The following is a 20,923-nucleotide window of genomic DNA, read 5'->3' as shown; positions in this document are numbered from 1 at the left end:
GTCTATCGAGTCTTATCGAGTCAAAATAACTGTTTGAACTGAATGTATTGATGTATTTACCATTTACCATAGAAAGCTGAAAAGCAAACCGCAAAAACAAAACAAAAAACTACAAATAAAAAATAACAAAAATATATATACATATATATTTACATGCATTATTTTGGAGCAGAGGCGTTTCTAAGTGTTTTTTGTGCCGTGCTGTAAACTAACCGAAAACTACTCCCAACTACTGTCACGGCCCCAAAATCTCGGACTTGCCGGGATTCAGCCTGATCTGTCTTTGTCCTGTACTGTATTCGACACTTTGTGGCATAAAAAAGTTGGACGGGGCAGGGCAGGCTCCCCCGCGAAACACACTTTTGATAGCAAAAAAAAAAACAAAAACAAAAAACAAAAACCCCTAAAACAAACTCCGTGCAAAGCCGCGACTCCTTTTGAGCTGATCTGAAAACAGATCTACATACGATCTGCAGATCAACGAAACGCAAAAACAAATTACACAACAACAACAAAAAACTCTAAAAAAAAATGTTTGTTAAATAAGAAAACACAAAACTCAATTCAATTGCAGAATTATGCAGAAGCTTACTAAATGTTGTAATTGCCAGAGCCATGCAAAACACAAAAACACGCAACTTAACTATAAACAAAAATAATAAAAAATGTAAAAAAAATTATAAATCACAATGTGTTCTTATTTGTTTGGCGAAAGTGTAAGCCGGAGTCTAACTGGCTATTTTATCGCCTTTGGAAAAATGGTAAAATTTCTCATAGTGCAAATCAGCGACTGCGGCTGTCGCCATTTTTCGTTTCTAATGGCTGCTAGAGGTGGGATCGTATTTTTTATTCGATCATCTCGGCACGAAAAAATACGATGAACAATTTATTTTTTTCATTTATTTATTATAGCAAAACACGATGGGTCTTCAGACGTCTTAACTAATCGTTACGTGTGTGTAACGCTTAAAGCCTAGTTCTCAGATCGACGATCATATAAGAGTGCTATTCGTATGAGAACGATATGAAATAATGCTTGTGTTTTGGTCGCGACAGTACTCATTGAAAAGCAAAAAATTACATTACAAATTTGATCACACTTCGATAGATGTCATCAAAAACTGTAAACATTCAACGACGCAGCTCGACTTGCTGCAAACAAAACATTTATTATTTGATAAAACATACTACAAATATTTTTACGGTATCATGTCACGCCCTACGTCCAGGATGAATGGAATTTTTCCAGTGCCGCGTTCTCCACCGAGCCGCAACTTTCTCAACGAAAATAAAAAGAGCTTGCGCTCGCTGGAGAAATCTACAACTGAGAAGCTGGCAGCCAGGGAGCCAGTGCGTCCCAAATGGATGCCAGCCATGCAGCGCGTGGATTCCGAGGCAAGAGAATCGAAGGCAGCCAACCGACCCCAGACCCCGGTATCGGTGTCCACACAAAACACCCGCGAAAGCAGCCTGACGCGCAACCGTTTGAATTCGTGTTCGCATCACCAATTGGGTGTGGGCGCCGCAGAGTCTGGCCAACGTATTGGCCGCCCAGCTCAACGCAATCCGGTGTACTATGACCCCTCGGAGGTAGCATCACAGTCCTCGGAATGCTGCAATTCTTGTGGCACACAGCGCAGCTGCACCAGCATTGCCATACAGACAGAGGACATCTGCGATGAACTCTACCTCACAAATGCCCTAAAAAAGTAAGTACAGACAGTAATATATATCTGAATGTGGCATTATTTTTGCTCTCTTAGATGCAGTTCTGATGGTGCATCCGGGATGGGTGAGCGTGAGTCCGCCAGTAGCTACAATCGGTATGATTATAGCGAAGACGAGGATCTACAGTCACTTGGCACATATGGCAGACAGCACCAGCAAAGTCCCCTCAACATGAATGATGATCAGGAAATGGAATACTGTGAGTAAATTCTACGTGTTCCCCCCACGCCTTGAAGGCTAATCCAGCTTTGTGCTTCAAACAGCACGCGACAGCTGTCATCCTCGGTTTCTGGAGAAGGATGCAAGTGATCCGGAACAGGCACGTGTTGTCGAATTGAACAGCGCACAGCAGCGCTATGATGGGCTCATCAGCGAGTTAAATCACATGCCCATCACCTCGCAGAGTCTGTGGGTGCGCAACCGCAAGGCAGAAATTGACAAGGAGCTGGCCATCGTGGATGAGGAGATTCGGATCTACTCCAAGCCCAAGCTATACATTAACTCTAGCAAAAATAAGTAAATCTGACAGCTGTACACGCAACACCCAAAGGAGTCTTTGCATTCAGCTGACTGGTTCTTAGTTCATAGTTTTTGGGGGGGGATCTCAGAACTACTCCCCCGCAAAAACTATGAACTATGATCTCCGCCCTATATGTGGCTTAAGGAGTAGAGTACAGGCAGCCAGTCATATGAATGCATACAACCTAAGACTCCACTACACACCACAAAACTTCGCGCTGCAAAATTCCAAAAATTTGTCTTGATATATTAAACTTTGATTGTTCATTTTTGAAAGTTTAATACCTTTTCTGATTAATCATCTAACTTTACGAAATTCCTGGAGTTTACTATATTATACGGATGCGATTCCGAAATTGGTAAGGACAATGAAATTACACTCCACAGCATTGTCGCCTGCATGGGTAGGGTAGGGTAGGTTTTGATGGATTCGTTTCGTTTAATTCTAGCTTTTATTGAATTTGTTTCGTTATTGGTATTCATAAGAGTTTTACATGTTCGGTTTGATGGTTTATTTGTTTTTCAGTTGAATGTTTTTACAATATACAATATGGGGGCATAAAAACTAAAAACAGAGAGTACAGAGTATGGATGGGTGTGCGCATATACACAAGATCATTCCATGGTTACTTCTCGCATTACAAATATTACAATATATAGGCCTAGACATACTCGGTACCAAAGCTTAAACTTTAACACATAAATCAGTCGAAAACAGATCGTTTCATGAATTGTTGCTTGTTGCCGAATGCGTTCGTACATACTCGTACATATGTTTGTGGGTATGTATGTATTTTATATAATAAATAAAACATTTGCATTATCATAATCGTTACAGTAGTCGGTTACAATATATATTATATATATATATATATATTTTTGTTTCCCATTTTATGTGCTTGGATTTCCCTTCTGTTTTGTGGTTGAATGAAAATTTAAATATATGTAATCTAAAACGAATTTGCAAACAGCACACATCATGCCACATACATACGCGCCTGCATCTCCTACTACACTCTACACGCTACACTCTTCACTTTTCTATATACAAGGCTCTTCTATACAATACAAATCAACTGAAGTTCTCCTCTTTTGGGTTTCGATTTAGCTAGTTGATAGTTGCTAGAGTTGTGGCTTGAGGCCACAAAAATTGTGATTAGAATTTGGTTTGGGCTTTCCACACAGGGCTCTATTTATATGTATGTACGATGTCCGTATGCAGGGGATAACACGGGTATGGGTCTAGTTAAGGAACATGTTAAATGGACTACAAATATTTACAGAGGGAAGAGTCTCTTTTAGGGATTTTTTTTTTTCTTTTCTTTTTTTTTTTTTTTTTGGGTGTATACTCGTACAAATCGAAATTGCTCTTGACTCTGTGACTCTCCTATATGGAATATACTATATTCATGTATATAATAGGTATATATGCTTGTATATATCTGTGTATATAGTTTTATAATGTAAACATTTAACATTGAAAGGGGCATATAGTAGTAGACTGAACGATAGATAGATAGATAGGAAGATATATAGATATCTCAATGGACAAACATTATTGCTTTCAACTATTGCACAAAGGAATTTATATATAAGACTCGTAGTATATAGATCGATATATGTATCTTCTGATTCTAAACAAACAAGAAATAATAATGAAAACGAAAAGAAAGAACACAGCGAAAGAAGAGAGTAAAATAAATTAGAATTAGAATTAGGCGTTTTTTTTTTGAAGATGAAGAAGATTCGCTGAGGCCAAACACTTATACGTATAAGACTTTTGAACACTTTCATTTGCTTTTTTCTCTATAATATTTCGTCTGTCTGTCTGTCTGTCATTCTCAATCACATGTCCACGGCGCCTTATCCTTCCATCTGTTCCCATTTCTGCTGTTGGTTTTTGCTGTTGCCGTAGCCATTGCTCCTGGCCATGCATGCCCATCCGTATCCGTATCCGTTTCCGCATTAGCATCCGCATACAAGCTGGCATACGAACCACTCGCCGAGCATGTCCGACGACCTGCTACGCCTATTCCCCCCACCGTTGTGGCGGTGCTCAAGGGACCTAGTGGCGCCGGCATCGACAGCGATGCGTCCCCCATTGATGCATCCAGAACGGAGGCATCGGAGGCATCACCTGCACCGCCGGAATCGTCATCGAAGCCATACCAGCATCACATGACCATGATTTGCAGCGCCACTCATTGATCTATGGTGCGATAGATGCGTCTCTGTGGCTCGGGGGTGTAGTGAATGCGGGTGCGGAAGTGCTGCGGCGATCCGGGCACGCTCTCAGAGCCGCGTCGCGGCGGCGGCAACGGCGGCGATGCCGACACATATCTACAGGCATGAAGAGCATTAACATGGTTTAGAGCAGGCCAACAATAGACCAAAAAAGAAAAAAATACCCACCGTCTGTGAAGCAGGGGAGAGCCTGGCGGCTGTCCGCTCAGCTCTAGCAGATTCTTGCGCAGCAGCAACGGCGACTGGCCGCGATTGTAGCGTGGCGGCGGATCCGGACTCCGATGCCTGCGATCCAGTCCGGCCAGTATGTGAGGACTGGGCGGTGTACTGATGCTGCCGCCGCCTCCGGGACCGGCACCACCACTGCTGGCATAGCGCCGCAGGAAGCCAGCGCTGCTGGCCAGCGGCTCTGTGGTGGGGGAGGTGCTCTGGCTGGTGTTGCTGCTGCTGCTGGCCGCCGAGAGGGTGCGATAATAGTAGGCCTTGCCGCCGCCATTGTTCACGACACTCCTGTAGGCCGGCGGCTGTACCTGCGACTGCATCTGTGGCTGCGACTGCGACTGGAGCTGCACTGGACTCGTCATGGACTCCATGGTTTGTTGTTGCTGGTTCTGGTTGTGGTGCTGTAGCTGTGGCTTGGCTGTAGCTGTGGCTCACCCGCGCTGGCCACCGGTGACGTGGCTGTGGAATTCAATTGGGTTTTAACATAGGTGGCAAACTGTCGCTTCATGGCGCCGGCGAGTGTGTTGAACCAGCCTGATGCAACGATGATGAATGATTGATTGATTGATTGTTTGATTGATTGATTGATGGAGGCAGTGCAATGATTATGGCGTGCATTTTGTGTGCGTATTGTGGTGCATGGTGCATGGTGCATGGATGTGCGGTGCGTGTGGAGAAAAACAAAGAGAGAAAGAACGAAACGAAAATGTAAATGCAATCGAAAAGATTTCCTCCCCAAAGCTCAAGCTCAAAGCAAACCCAACCCCCCAAAAGCGTCAGCCAAACTATAAAATAAATGAGGCGGCGGCGCCCACTCACCCGCATCGTGGTGCTCTTTCCCGTCCAGGCTGCTGCTGCTCGCCCCACTGCTCGAGCTCTGTCCCAAAAGTTGACGGCGGGCATACAGCTTGCTCAGCTTGCTGGCCACCATCGATCCCCCACCACCCACGCCTCCTCCTCCTCCGACGCCATATTCCATCTGTGGATGCGGTTGCTGCTGCTGCTGCTGTTGCTGCAAGTGCAGGTGCAGGGGCTGCTGTTGCTGTTGCGGCTGCTCTGGGGATCTGGGACTGGTAGCCGCCTCCGCCGTAGTTAGTGGCAGCGGCTGGTACTGCAGCTGCTCCGCACTGCCCACCCCAAAGTGTCCCGCAGCCGCCGCAGTTGTCGCTCCAGGTGGCGATAGGCTGGCGAGGGGAGCAGCAATCTGCGAGCACGTCGACTGCGTGGACGACTGACTAGATGTGGAGTGCGTCGAGGGCGGTGGCGGCACGTAGTTGCTGTGGAACGGGTTCGTGCTAGTGCCGCCGACTGGCTGCTGGCGCTGATGCTGGTACCGCTCGGCGGCCTCTTTCTCGCGAAGCTGGTTCTGCTGATGGTAGAAGCGTTGCAGCACTAAAACAGGAGAGAGAGAGATTAAATCTGTTTGCTCTCAGGAATTCTTTCTAATATTTTACCTATGGGGCTTTGATTCCCTGGCTGTAAACGCGGTGGTTGCTGCTGCTGCTGCTGTAGTTGGCAGTTCAGCTGCAACGTCACCGGCGAGCCTGTTGCCGCCTGTGTTTGTATCTCTGTGGTAAATGGCCTGCGCTGCAGCGAGGGTGAGGGGGTAGATAGGCCCATGGTCAGGGTATTTGCATTCGCATTCAAATTCACATTACTACTACTATCACAGCTGTCGTAGGCTAAGGGATTATCCGCTGGCAGTCGCCATTGGGGCGTGCTGTGTGCTGTCGCTGGCGCTGTTTCTGCTGTTGTTGGCGTTAGCGTTGGCACTGCTATGCTGCTGCTGCTGCTGCTGCTGTTTTATCCGTGGTTGTTGTGGTTTGGTTGGTTTGGTGCGGCAGTGTTGTTGTTCCTGTGGATTTTATTGCTGTTGGTGTTGCTGTTGGTGTAGTCGATGCTGACGATGACGATGTTCCATGGTGTTTCTTTTGGCTGAAGGGCGATGTCGTCAGATTGCGTAGAATCGATTGGCCTGCAATGCGCAACGAACGAGAATGAGCAAAAGATAAGATAAAGAACCCAAAACTGATAGTTTCAGCTGGAGCTGGTCTATCGTTCAGATAGTAACAGAATTAACTATTGTTTATTGTAAAAATAATTATAGAATAGAAATTTCCAAAGGAGTGATAACGGGGGTACGAGTACGAGTCACTCTGCGAGTGAGAGAGAAGTAAGAAAAATCCGATTGCAGACAAGATCATTACAATAGATTCTCCATTGTGCATGCAGCGAGTGAAAATTAGCTACAGCGAGAGAGCACTAGCTACAGCGAGAGAGCACTGGCGAGATGCCAGATGGGCAAATTCCAAACGGAGAGTTGCCAGAACCGGATACAGATTCCAAATTCGGAGAAGCCCTTTGCAGAGCCATCCCGATTCGATTACAGCTCCACCAATGTTTTATGTTAACTCAGAAAAATCGTTGCTAAGACTCATTGCGTATACCCACCAATGCTGCTGAACATCGACTCCTTCTTGGGGCTCTCATCATTGTATTTGTAGTGCTGCGGCTGATAATGATGAGGGTTTCCATTGCTCAGCTTCCGCTGCATAAAGGGCGACTTCCGATACAGTGGCGACAGTGGGCTGGCACAGATGCCACCACCACTGGGCGGCGACAGTGGACTGGCGCTTATCCCACTGGCCGGCGACATTGGGCTGGCACTGCTGCTACCGCTCCTGCTCCCACCACTGTGGCCGAAGCAGTTTGTGGCTGTTCCTGCTGTCGCTGCTGGCGTAATTGTTGTTTGAGGTAGTTGTGTGGCTGATTGTATGAAATACTGCGACTGTTGCTGTTGCTGTTGTAGCGCCTGTGGTTGCTGGTAGCTCGGTATCTGTGTGGGTTTTATTGTCTTTTGTGGATTCGTGGTGCTCGGCGCTTGGTAGGATATTGCCGCTCTGCCGTATTTTGTTGGGGCTGCTCCTGATACTGGTACCACCACTGATGATGTTGCTGCTGCTACTCCTGATCCAGGTCCTCCTGCTGCACCACTTCCACTTGTTGCCGCTGCTGCTGCTGTTGTTGTGGTTGTTGTTGGTCTGCAATTATCGTAGGATTCATATTAATCGATGGAGTCATCGATATCACAATATCAATATCGATATGGAAAACCAATGGATGAGAGGAAAACACTGAAATGTACGGCCAGAAGGGCAGAAACACGGGGGGCAAGATTGTGAAGGGAGTGTGGAGTGGAATGGGTGAGTGGGTGGGAGGGTGACAGGGTGGCAGGGGGTGTGTAGGAGACAAGGATGGTACATATGTACATATACATACATATATACATACTATGTGTATGCACAGCAAAACACATAAAACATACATTTAGATAATATACATATATAAATGATTCTTGGTGTGTGTCTGTGTCGGTGTCTGTGAGTGTGGGTGTGTGTGTTGTATATACAGTTTCTGTGTGTATATGTGTATGCATGTGGGTGTGTGTTTGTGTGGAAACAGAGATCAAGCGAGAGAATGATGGAGCCAGCTAGAGGGAGAAACAGCTACAGCGAGTGAGGAATAGCGAGTGAGCAATAGCAAAATGCCAGACAGGGGCGTTGCCAGACAGATAATAGAGATGACAATTCGTTGAAGCATCAGCATCAGGATAACTGTTTGCTTAAGCGCTACTTTTAAGACACTCAGCGCCAGGGGTTGTGTCTCAAATAAACAAATGACTTTACACATACATACATGTACAATACTTTTCTCATAGTCATATGATAAAAATTGAAGGGGAAGGGAGCGGGGCACAAACAAAAGAAGAGGAGAAACTTAACTGCTTACAAATAATGTACAACACAACTAAGCACTATTCAAAATAACGAAATTACCTTCTTTGATGTATGTATGTATGAGCTTGGTGGAAACTTTTGATAAATCAATAAAAAAAATTAAAAATAAAATCAAAACCCAAAACCGAAAAACTAATAAAAAGCCAGGCCAAAGTCATGCGAGCCACATGCAAATAAAGAAACCCAAGAAATCAACAAAAATCAATCAAATAAAAGAAAGGAAAATAAAAAAGGAAGGCAAACTTCGGTCCAACCGAAGCTTCAGATACCTTTGCAGTTCGATTTTAATCCCATATGCCATATAAAACGTTTCATTGGACTTTATTTCTAGCCAACCATTCCCCTATGATTGTTCCTTAATTAGAACAATTAACTGTAAATGATTCCCTTACACAACATTTAAATGTTAGATACCATTAGATAGATCTTATTAACCGAATTTGATAAGGTTTACCCCATGGTAGATTTGGGATTCTGTTCAATTTTGTAGCCCTATGCTCTGACCTTTTATTCTGCGATGCACTTGATTAACTTTTCTGCTAGGGCGTTGACGGGGACTAAGCCCTAGGCTGTAATTTGTATCTTTGCAAGGGTATGCGTTAGTTAATGAAAATTAGTAAAGCTTATGATCGTATGATACCGAATGTATGTATATACAGCACATGAAAACTATAATTAGACGGCTAAAAATGGTAATAATAAACTCTTCGTACTTACTGAATTTTACTTTTGATTGGGGAGGAGTTTTTTTTTTATGGTATTGAGTAGTTATGTTCTTGGTATTATCATAATATATAGTAAATATATATATATAAGTATAGGTTTATATCTGGTATATAGATTGGTATCGGTATTTATTGGTTGCTTGCCAGTTTTGTTATACATATATGTAGTATATATATATATTGTATGGATGCTGTTTGGCTTTGGGTGGTTCATGTAGTTTGGGTTTTTAATATTTTGGCTTTCTTTATGGTTTGCTTGGGTTGTCTTCTGCATTTTTGATTATATATTTTTATAATTTTTCGTTATCATTTTCGCATTATTTTTTCATTTTCAATGGTTCAATTCTTTCAGGTTTGTTTTTGTATTTGTATTGGTTTTGTTTTTTTTTTTTGTATTTTAGAAATGGTATTAGGAATTAGGTAACCTACAAAAAATGGTAATAAAAAGATGGTAAAAAAAGGAAAATAAAAACACTGCGCGCACACACACTTTCAAATGAGACTCTTCAACAAATTAAACGTAAAATGGTATCACAAAAATTGGAAGAAACAAATAAAATTTTGTAAATATTTCGTAATACCTAATTTTCCAAGGGTTCTTGTTGCTGTTGGTGGGTCTACGGGGCAGCGTATTACTAATACTGAATGCATGTATATAGAGATCTAGTACGCGATGGGAGCATAGACGGATAGATACAGGATATAGGACAGACTTTACAGTGGAGTGGGGCGGGGGGGTCATGCACTTTCCAAAGGTTTACACCAACTCGACCTCGGACACCCAGTGCGTTTCAGTATTAAAAATATCCACAAATATCGGGATTTAAATCTAAAAATAATTTTCCCATTTGAAATATTTTCAATGATAACTGAATAAATTTAAGAACTGTATTTATTCTATTCTACTTCTGTTTTTAACTCCCATTATCTCTTTCGTTCAGCATATGTTGCCAAAACGCACTGAGCAGATCGAAAAAACCTTGGAAAGAACATTTTTTGCTATGCCCCTAGGATCTAGTTCTAGAACAACAAATTCTATATTGCTATAATTGCTATAATGTGTAACGTGTGAAAAACGAAGAGAGGTGTCTCAAAGAAAACATGCCAAAATCATAAACAAAAAGGAAGAGAGAGAGAGAGCGATAAATAGGAGGAGCAATAAGAGAGTGTATCAACTGAAGAAAGATCCTTTGCCAGTAGAAAAACTAAAGAAAACTAGTCCTAGTAGTGTAATTTAATTGGTTAAAACGAAAAATTAAGGAAACAAGCAATTTGGATTTAGTTGCTAGCATTAGAAATTAGAAAATAAACATAGTTTTTTGGGTTAGGCAGTAGTTTGTCCTACGATTAGGTACTGTTGATCCTTTCTCCTACCTTCTAGCAGGATCGAATGCTTCCCAGATATGGAGTGAAGAAGCACAGAAAACAGAAAACGGATACGGAAAAGATACGCGCAGAGACAGATCTATACAGGGACAACCGCATCGTCCGCGGATTGTACATATTTTTTGGGATAGTATTTTTGTGGGAACTGTGTGATTTTTCTCGGGTTTTCAAAGAGACGGGGCTCTCCGATCTCCCGGTCTCCTCACCTCTTCAGCGTGGGATCGCCATTGACGCGCAGCCGCTTGCCGGCTGTCTCCATGACCATTTGAAACCAATTTGGAACATCTACTTTAGCCGTTTCATAGTTCCGTATGAATGGCTGCACCAGGAGCTCCGGATACTTGGGTCGATCCTGATGGTTCTTTGTGAGGCTGCCAAACAAAACAAAAAAAACAGGGATATTAATTTCTATGAGCTTTTTGGCTTTAAAAAGCAAGGGATCAAGAGGACGCACCACTTGATGACAAAATCGTGAAACTCATGACTAAAATTGAAACCCTCGCCGCTGGGCAGGCAGGGTGGCTCCGAGTCCAGCACCTTGGTGAGCACTTCAAAGTCCGTGTTGCAGCCTTCGTAGGGGGATCGCGCGGTGGCCAGCTCCACGAGCGTAATGCCCAGCGACCAGACATCGGCGCGTATGTCATACTTTGGTTTCTTTGGATCGATGCGTTCCGGCTAAAAGGAAGGAGTAAAGGAATATAAATAAATATGTACCGTGCACGGCCAAGCCCCGCCCCATGTACGCACCGCCATGTACGCCGCACAGCCAGCCGAGCGCGTGTTGGCCTTGGAGTCCACCAGACGACCGCTGATCCCAAAGTCGCAGAGCTTGATGTTGCCACGCTCGTCGATCAGTATGTTCGAGGGCTTTACGTCCCGATGGATGACCCCGTGCTTGTCTTTCAGATACGACAGGGCATTGACCGTCTGTGGAGTGTGGGAAATCCAGCGATATATTAAAGGGAAATCAGTCAAAAAAGTAGAGCCGCCATTTACCGCCACTGTGACCTTGCCGAGAATGCATTCCGGCACCGGCTTCTTGGAGAGCTTGAGCAGCTTGTCGAAGCACATCGACATCAGTTCCATGCAGATCCAAACGTCCGGGTCGCGGACAAAGCAACCGAGGCACTTGACAATGTATTTGCAGTCGTGGGACTTGAGCACCACATCCAGATCCATCAGGATGCGTTTGTTCTCCTCCGCATTGCCCGTGCGCCGCATCTGCTTGACAGCAATGACCGTCTCGCTGGAGACATGCAGCATTTTCACCACATTGCCGCTGGTCCCGTTCCCCAGGTCACCCAGGTGCCGCAGATCGTGGATGTCCGTCGGGTACTGTCGCCCGTTTATATTCAGCTTGCCCGTCTGGGCCATGATGATCTTCAGCTTCTTGTCCGTCTCCGTTTCCGAGGGATGCAGCTGTGTAGGCAGCGACAGGATCATTCGGCGCCGATACGAGCCAGCCTCAGCTGCAGCACATAAATGTGATTACAAATGAATATTAAATATTAGTTTATAGGGTAAAGTAAAATGGAACACCTCCTGTACGGAGTAGACACGAATGTGGAAACAAATCTATTGAAATAAGGGATGAGAAATATCTAATTGGCACATTAAATACCATTAAACAGAAGCCCACAAATATGTATATATCAAAGCATATCCCTCTATGGAAAATCATTCAGACGACAGCCTTCCTTATCGACAACAAAGCTTCCCCATTCGAATGTTCGATTGGGAGACGACGAGACGATAACGATGTCAATAATAACAATGGCAAAAAATAACAACAGTTCCCTCAAACTGTAAACAGTAATAATCCCTAAATAAACATACACAGACACACACACACACGCACGCCATCACATGTACACACATTTCTTGGGAAACTGTTTTAAAGAGTTTCAAAGAGAATTACTTTTACGCACAGTGGGTGCAACTTTTCATTTGACTGAGAACAATATCAGCTAATTATAATTTAAAAAACAAATCTATATGCCTGAATATATATTTTTGTTTTCAAACAATAATTTTTAATTTACATATTTGTAATTTGTAAAGCCCATGGAGTGGACACGACGTAAAGATAAGCCCGGTTCATAGAGTAATTACTAAATAATTTGTTTACAAGCTCATAAATTATTGAAAAATGTCAAAATGGTCAAGATAGTGTCAGAAGGGCGGCACCTTACAGGCACACCTAATCTAAAGATAAAATTCTGTTATTTTTCATACATAAAACATATTACATACAGATTACAGCAGAACGACTTTCAGTGGTTGAGGGATTTCAATGGGTACTCCAATTTCCAGTTTAAATTTAATTTTGTCCCACTGTGCGCCTTTTACGATCTCCCATTTACGAGTTTCGAAGTACTGATCAGAGTGGTGGTGGGTGGAAGGGAGAGAGCAAGGGTCGCCAGCAACGCTGACAACGCGAGAGAGGGAGCCACACTTGGCTTTTGTGTGAGGTTCTAGTATCTTCCCTCCACTTACTCCATTCTCCAATGACAAAAACAATTAAAAGTGAAACAACAATTAGCAATAACAACGACAACAAGCAACAAAAGCAAGGCATAAACAAATACCGTTATGTGTAAACATGCGAAAGAGGAGACACACACACGAAATCCATAACAATCGACTATTGTCGAGGGGGGTTGGAGGGAAAGAAGAAACGCGAGAGCGGAGCGGCGTATCATGAAATTTACTCCGGAAATGCCAAAAAAATAACCAATAAAATACCTATTGACAGAGAGAGTGAGAGAGTAAGCGACGAAGGAGAGAGCACATATGTACACCCACACACACACACATACAGAAAGTATGGGCTGATGAAAATCCAATACGATTGCGGTGAGGGAGGATAACGCATGGAGGGGGTGGTGGTGTCACTGAGGGATGGCTGTAGCTGGACGGACACACAAGGCAAGTGCTTTTTTTTGTTTTGTTTTTGCTATATATGGAATAAGATACCGCACAAATGTAGACTGGTATATGCAGTCTTGCATGTGTGTGTGTGTGTGTGTGTGTGTGTGTGTGTGTGCCGAAAACAAGTTTTGCTTTGCTTTTGGTTTTCGCACTTGGGGCCAACCGACCGACCGCCCTCACACGCCCCAGACACCTCTTATCTATGCAATCGCCAAACGCCATGAGAGAGGAGGAGGAGGCGGAGATAGATAGGAGGGTGAGGACACAGTCCCGTTATGCAGTAGTACCAGAATCTATAGCGTATGCCCCCCGTTTGTCAACACGGGGAAATCAATTGCTTATAAGAAACAAGCAATAATTCTTATCAGAACACAAACATGCATACATTCACACACACACACACAGCTTATTGATACTCCTAGCCTACCCTACCCACCCTCTCAACACAAAAAAGCAAACTTACACAGTGGCAGGCTCGGTGTGGGACGCGGACTCCTGGTGGTGGGCGGGATAAAGGTGCCGCCATAGACGCCCGCTGAGGGGGCCAGCGCTGGCTGAGGAACTGGTGGCGCGGGTCGGGAGGCTAAGCTGATGGGCGGTCCAACTGTGGTGGAGGTGGCGGCAACGGTGGCCGGTGAGGGGGCTGCTGGTGCTGGTTGGACACGCGCCAGCGATGAGGAGCCTCCGCTGACGCCGCTGCTGCCGCCGCGCGGCCTCGATAAGACAATTTGTTCATGGGATTCGTTCTGCGCCTGCAGCGCAGCCTCCAGCGACTGCAGTCGACTGCCAATGAATTCGATGGTGGACATTGTTACGGTTCTTTACGGGATGCTCTCCTCTTCTCTCTATCTTCTCTTTGACCAGCACGAGAGCAGAGCTGTGGTGGCGGATGAGCGGTGCAGGTCCTGGGGTCTTCGATTTTTCTTACTGGAGCGGCAGCGGTGGCGGCGGCGGTCTGCAGCACACACACACACACACACGCACACACTCAGCGCGCGCGTGAGTGTGAGTGTTTCTTGGGCTTTTCCTTTTATTCTGCTTTTCCCTCTCTTTCACTATATTTTTGGTCGAGGGGTGGGGGCGGTGCACACGCGCTTTTGCACAAATAATTAACTGTTGTTGCCGAAACAAAAACAAAATTCACAAAAAGAAAACAGCGACAGCGGCGAGAAGAGAGAGAGAGAGAGCGAGGCACGCACTCACTCACACAGCACCACACAACAACAACAGCAACAACAGGAGCTCGCGATTTTTTTTTCCTTTTTTTTCGATTGGCACACGACGGCGACGACGTTTGAGGGTTTTTGTGCCGAGGAATAGCTACGGTGCATTATTTGCCTATGATTTGCAGTTCTGCCGCGGGCAGCGGTCGCATTCGCACTATTATTACACCTTATTTGCTTGATTTATTGCTTGGAATCGCATGTAAAATCTATAAAACGACGAACGACCTGGCAGAGCAGTAACAACGATAACAAGAGTGGCCAGAAATGCACTAACGCGTCATGCGAAAATACGCTAGTGCGTTTCTGGTTGGAAATACTGAAAACCAAACATAAGCAATCAGGCTGGCAACCCTAACCACTCACATCTCTTTCGTGATCAAATATGAAATGGAGTTTGAAATTTGTTACCCTGTAACAAAATTCCCCTACATATACTAAATAATCTTGGTATTTAAACAGCGTAAAAAATGGGAGAAAATGTAATGCTGCTTACGAGTAGCTTATTACTCAAAGATAGGGTATGATATAATTTTATACCAGCACCATTCAAGTGCCGCTTGTCGCACAAAAATACCGATAGTTTTTGTGCATTGACAAATTGCAAGTTTAATCAAAATAATCAGGACATGAAACAACAGAAAACTATTGCCGATTAGCCCAGAACACAGAAAAATAGTTCCGCTGATGCTATATCCCACAAAATGGTCCATATTTTCTAGTACTCACATATAATGAGATATTATTAACAATAGCTATATATCGATATATTGATATATCAATATATATCTAACATCCCTAATTGTTTTTGACGAGGACGAGGAATACGCGAGGAAAAGCAAGAAAATTGCAGAGAAGCGCGAGAAAAACAGGAAAAGTGCAAAACGGAAAAGCGCGGCCACAAAGTCAAACCGAAGCGCGGCATTTTTACAGCGTTTGCATTCCATTCAGACGCACAGCGAACGTGCTTACCACGAACACGGATCAGGTTATTTTGACCAAATGTGGTAAAAATAGCAGACAGCAGAAGCATAGAAGCAGCAGCCACTGCCGCCGCCGCCGCGCCGTCGTCGTCGACGCCGACTCCCAAAACTCCAGAAAAGCCCACACGTTCGAAACCGAATCCCCCCTCCCTCCTCCCACAAACGGACGTACGCACACACAAACACCCGGCCACACGCAGACTGAAATCCGTGCAACAGAAACGGGGAAAATCTTTTTGCGGAAAAGTGCATAAACCCAGAAAAGAACCAAGCCATAATGTCACGACCACGTCCGCGTCCGCAACCCATCAGTATCCACCGCGAGCCGGAACAAGCTCTGTAAGTTCTGCGCCCTAAAACCCCCCGAAAACCCTCGGAATAATCCATGACTTCTACTGCTGTCGTTCCCATTGCAGTGTCCCGCCACGGAACCTGGACTCACGCGCCACCATCCAGATCGGCGACCAGACCTTCGACATAGATGCCGACAGCCTGGAGCGAATCTGTGATCTGGGACGGGGCGCCTATGGCATTGTGGAGAAGATGCGCCATCGCCAGACGGACACAGTGCTGGCGGTAAAGCGTATACCGATGACCGTCAATATACGGGAGCAGCATCGTCTTGTCATGGACCTGGATATATCGATGCGCTCCAGCGACTGTCCCTACACGGTGCACTTCTATGGGGCGATGTATCGCGAGGGCGATGTCTGGATCTGCATGGAGGTGATGAGCACCAGTCTGGACAAATTCTATCCGAAGGTCTTCAAGCATGACCTGCGCATGGAGGAGAGTGTGCTGGGCAAGGTAAGTGGGGGGGGAGCGGTGCGGTGGGTTCTCTTCTCTGAATTGGTTGCTGAATTGGTTGCTCTCACCGCCCTCTGGATCTCCTCTACAGATTGCCATGAGCGTGGTCAGTGCCCTTCATTATCTGCACGCTCAACTGAAGGTCATCCATAGAGATGTGAAGCCATCGAACATACTGATCAATCGCGCCGGCCAGGTGAAGATCTGTGACTTTGGCATCTCAGGTAAGCATTCGCATTCCCCTCTCTGGCATTACATGTCACTCAATTTAATTGCAATTCCCCCATACCTCGTAACCTAATCAGGTTATCTGGTGGACTCCATTGCCAAGACGATTGATGCCGGCTGCAAGCCGTACATGGCACCCGAGCGCATCGATCCACAAGGTAATCCTGCACAGTACGACATACGCTCCGATGTGTGGTCGCTGGGCATAAGCATGATTGAAATGGCCACCGGCCGCTATCCGTACGACAATTGGCGGACACCATTCGAGCAATTGCGACAGGTAATAATTCTTGCCCCAAAAAGTGTCTCCCTTCAAATATCTCTGTAATCTGTAATCTGTTGTGCCTTTTTTTTCAGGTGGTTGAGGATGATCCACCCAGGCTGCCGGCGGGCACATTCTCGCCCGAATTCGAAGACTTTATTGCCACCAGCCTGCAGAAGGAGTATATGGCGCGGCCCAACTATGAGCAGCTGCTGAAGCACAGCTTCATTGTGGAGCATCTGCAGCGCAATACGGACATATCCGAGTTTGTGGCCAGAATACTGGATTTGCCCGACGAACAGCAGCAGCAACAGCAGCAGAAGCCGCCGCAGTAGAGGCACCCGCAGCAGTGGAGTGTCTCTTCCCGTGTAAATTGCCGCCGTCTTCTTTCTAGCATGCATTTCGTACATGTGTGTGTGTGTGTGTGTGTATGTGTGTGTGTGTTGTGTCTCTGGAACTACAAAACAAAAACAAAAAACAAAAGAAAAAAAAAAGCAGAAAAGGGAAAAGCAAATAGCAAAAACCAGCCCATATGGAAAACATTATATAATTCTAGTTTTAAGTGGAAAGCAAACCAAGCAGAAAGCAAACAAGCCGAGCAGAAGAGCCGAAGCAAAGAGAAGCCGAAGCCGAAGCTGAAGCCTCTTCCTTCAACGACAACCAACTACTTTAGGGGCTGCCAGCCGCCCCCAGCACTCCAAATGCCTCTTGCACTACGCTCAAAGCCAAACCGTGCCTCCCGTCAGCTGTCCAGCTATCAGTCGCTGTTAGTTAGTTAGTTGCTGCTGCTAAAACTATATCTTATATATGTAAACACACAATATTAATCAATTTGTACTACGAAGTTATCCAAAAGAAAGTTAAAGAGAGAGAGTGAGAGTGAGCCAGGGGAAAACTTTCAGGTAGTGAAGTGGGAACTGGAACTGAAACTGAAACAACGGGGAGAAGTGCAAGTGCGGAGAGTAAGCGCCGTCGCGCAGACGTAATAATGGTAATTGTCTAACAAATAAACCATACGCGGATTATAGCTAATTAATGTTTAAACATCTCCTGTAATTAATTGTTGATTTTTTTAAATATGTTTAACGATAACGATCTAAATGTACAAGAGAATGAGAGAGAGAGAGAGAGAGGAGCGCGCAGAGCGGCGAGAATTCAATTAATACGAAATGTACGATGTACGATATATGGATGTGTGTATGCCATGCCCCCCCCCCCGCCCGAAACAACAAATCAATCAATCAAGCAATAGATTAACATTTACCTTAACAACAAATGCGCAGGCTCTAAAAAAAAAATCAATTGTATTATTGGCTCTTAAATGGATCCTCCTTTGGAGGGAACTTACAAATAAAAGTGTGCTTGAAAGCCAGCATCGGCATGCCGATGCCGATGTCTCTATATACCCCCCCTTTTCAATTTTGCAATTAGATCTGTGCAGAGATTGTGTTTCCTTATGTATTTAATCGGAATGGTTTTTGCCAAAAAGCAAAGAGAAATAACGAACCTTGCTCTTCCTATGCATAGTCTTCCGATATCTTTTGTGCCTATGATGGAAACATTTCCCTTGGAAGCGATTTCTGCTATGGCAGCTAAGACACCGATTTTCATGTCTTCCCCTGAGAACATATGTATGTATGTATGGAGGCACCTCTATTAGTTTTCTTGTTTTTGCTGGCAGGGCCTTCCCCCATGTAATCTGTTTCGTTATAAGAGTCGGTCCTCATCAAGTTGCATCTTAATTAATCTTAGTTTAATCTCCTCTCCGATATATTTAAGAGATTTTTAATGTATTCGTGTATAAATTCTGATACAAAATGAAATATAACTGCATATGTTTTTGGGTGTGGAATGGCCCTTCCTTCCTCCACATGAGCGCTACAAGTACATACTCTCTCTTTTCTACTCGCGCTCTTGCCATGCCTTCCCCTCCCCTTCCCCATGTTTACTTCCGTTGAATAGCTGCAACTGCAATCGATCTCATGCTGACAGCTGCTATCGATATACACCTAGGGATGCACTTTTCTTGATTGCATTTGTATTGTGTTAATCGCATTACATCAGCTGAGTGCCAAAAACGGGCAGCAAACATTCCGATTTACTGCTATCCGCTTTGGGGGTCATAAAACTTTGCTAATCTCGGTGCCGATAAGATAGCGACCGGCAGCAGTACCACAACCCAACTGGCAGCCAATATGAGTGCACGGAATTTGCTGCTGCTCTCCTCGTCGCGATTGCACGGCCATGGTTATCTGGAGCATGCACGCGCCCAGCTGGAGGATCTCTTTAAGGCGTAAAAACAATGGCACAGACCACACAAGACAGTGTTTGGGCAGCCTGCAAAAATAACTCTCGCTTTTTCTTTTTAGTTGCCATGTGAAGACGGTGCTCTTTGTGCCGTATGCACTGAGGGATCACGACAAGTATACGGCGCTGGTGCGGGATGCAATTGCACCCTGGGGCTATGCTGTCGAGGGGCTGCACACCAAGGAAAATCGCGGACAGGCGCTGCGCGATGCCCAGGCCATTTTTGTGGGCGGCGGCAATACCTTTGTACTGCTGCGCACCCTCTACGAGCTGAAGCTGCTGGAGCCCCTGCGGGAGCAGGTGCTGCAACGCGGCCTGCCCTATGTGGGCAGCAGTGCGGGCACCAATGTGGCCACTCGCTCCATTCACACCACCAATGACATGCCCGTGGCCCATCCGCCCAGCTTCGAGGCCCTGGCCCTGGTGCCGTTCAACATCAATCCGCACTACCTCGAAACGGACCCAAATAGCGATCACAAGGGCGAGACGCGAGACGAGCGTATCGAGGAGTTTGTGGCCTACCACTCTCGGCCAGTGCTGGGCCTCAGGGAGGGCACCAGTGTGCGTGTCGAGGGCAACAAGGCCACCCTGCTGGGGCAGCGAAGTGCCAAGCTTTTCCAATCGTAAGTGGCATGCTCAAAGCACCTGTTACGTTACCCTCACCCTTAACCACTCTCCTTCTCATTCATGGCAGCGATGGGGGATCCAGGGAGCTGCCACCCCAAGCCGATCTCAGCTTCCTGCTGAGCCAGGACTAAAGAAACAACAACAGATTATTGTACATACATACATATACATTGTATTATTCTGCAAAAATAACAACAATTCCTACATACAACTAGCATCATAATCTACATACATATGTGTACGACTAATAACTAACTATACAAGATGGTCAAGATGGTGGTTCCCGTAGTCAACGTTTTGTAATAAATTAAATGTATCTCTCATACAAACATACAAAAAAAAAACACATACATAAGAATTAGACTGGCGGCAGACTTCTTATTCGATGATCAAAGCGATGGAGTAGGAGGAGGCGAATGCGTCCCATTCCCATAAGCGAATAGACACATTGTGTTTCCGTTAACTTAATGTATAATATTTTTGTGTTGCTTACGCTCTACTTTGGCATACAGAGAGAGAGAGGCGCGACAAAGAGAGCTAAAGGCAAGCCGGGTGGCACACATTTAATTTTCTTTCATGTTTCAGTTACACTTAAACCACTATTATACAGACACGTATAACACTTATAATTTCTAGCTAGTAGTCAATGGATTCTCCTACAGGAATTCTTCACGTTAATATACATATAAATATATGCTAATTATTTACATGCGAAAATCAAATGTTGTTTTTTTTGTTTCTTTCTTTTTTTTTGTTTGTTGAATGGCTCTCTCTTTTGGAACATGTGTGGCATTTGTTTTGGCAGCACTCGAAACGTGTGCATATACAACCCATTCATATCGCATAACAAATTGTGGGCTGTGTTGTGTTGTCTGCCATTTTGAGCATTGCAAAGTTTCACTTTAAAAGCAAGCAAACAACAGGAATTGCCTAA

The 20,923-nt window shown here is 45.0% G+C and overlaps 4 protein-coding genes across 4 annotated transcripts; 3 read left to right on the top strand and 1 right to left on the bottom strand.

The window, feature by feature from the left end:
- Positions 1-1,208: 1,208 nt before the first annotated feature.
- LOC111070659 lies at positions 1,209-2,248 on the top strand. The gene is made up of 3 exons (XM_041595605.1): positions 1,209-1,709; positions 1,764-1,927; positions 1,992-2,248. The coding sequence occupies exons 1-3, from the start codon at positions 1,210-1,212 to the stop codon at positions 2,246-2,248; spliced, it is 921 nt and encodes a 306-aa protein (XP_041451539.1). The 5' UTR covers position 1,209.
- A 1,711-nt stretch (positions 2,249-3,959) lies between these two features.
- Positions 3,960-14,443, bottom strand: LOC111070681 (dual specificity mitogen-activated protein kinase kinase hemipterous). Its single transcript, XM_041595818.1, is given in 12 exon segments — positions 3,960-4,587; positions 4,660-5,051; positions 5,153-5,247; positions 5,533-6,105; positions 6,168-6,491; positions 6,494-6,688; positions 7,165-7,754; positions 10,828-10,992; positions 11,076-11,296; positions 11,369-11,548; positions 11,618-12,090; positions 14,016-14,443. Coding segments are annotated over 12 exon segments (3,693 nt in total). The 5' UTR covers positions 14,362-14,443; the 3' UTR covers positions 3,960-4,448.
- A 1,130-nt stretch (positions 14,444-15,573) lies between these two features.
- Positions 15,574-18,458, top strand: LOC111070719 (dual specificity mitogen-activated protein kinase kinase 6). The gene is made up of 5 exons (XM_022361453.2): positions 15,574-16,097; positions 16,175-16,565; positions 16,657-16,789; positions 16,871-17,073; positions 17,151-18,458. The coding sequence occupies exons 1-5, from the start codon at positions 16,036-16,038 to the stop codon at positions 17,388-17,390; spliced, it is 1,029 nt and encodes a 342-aa protein (XP_022217145.1). The 5' UTR covers positions 15,574-16,035; the 3' UTR covers positions 17,391-18,458.
- A 646-nt stretch (positions 18,459-19,104) lies between these two features.
- LOC111070693 (probable alpha-aspartyl dipeptidase) lies at positions 19,105-20,676 on the top strand. Its single transcript, XM_022361419.2, has 3 exons — positions 19,105-19,348; positions 19,425-19,985; positions 20,057-20,676. The coding sequence occupies exons 1-3, from the start codon at positions 19,251-19,253 to the stop codon at positions 20,118-20,120; spliced, it is 723 nt and encodes a 240-aa protein (XP_022217111.1). The 5' UTR covers positions 19,105-19,250; the 3' UTR covers positions 20,121-20,676.
- The last annotated feature ends 247 nt before the right edge of the window (positions 20,677-20,923 follow it).

This window comes from Drosophila obscura, unplaced genomic scaffold (genome assembly GCF_018151105.1).
Source record: "Drosophila obscura isolate BZ-5 IFL unplaced genomic scaffold, ASM1815110v1 contig_137, whole genome shotgun sequence".
Taxonomy (NCBI): Eukaryota; Metazoa; Arthropoda; class Insecta; order Diptera; family Drosophilidae; genus Drosophila; species Drosophila obscura.
This window is presented reverse-complemented; position numbering and strand designations above follow the sequence as displayed.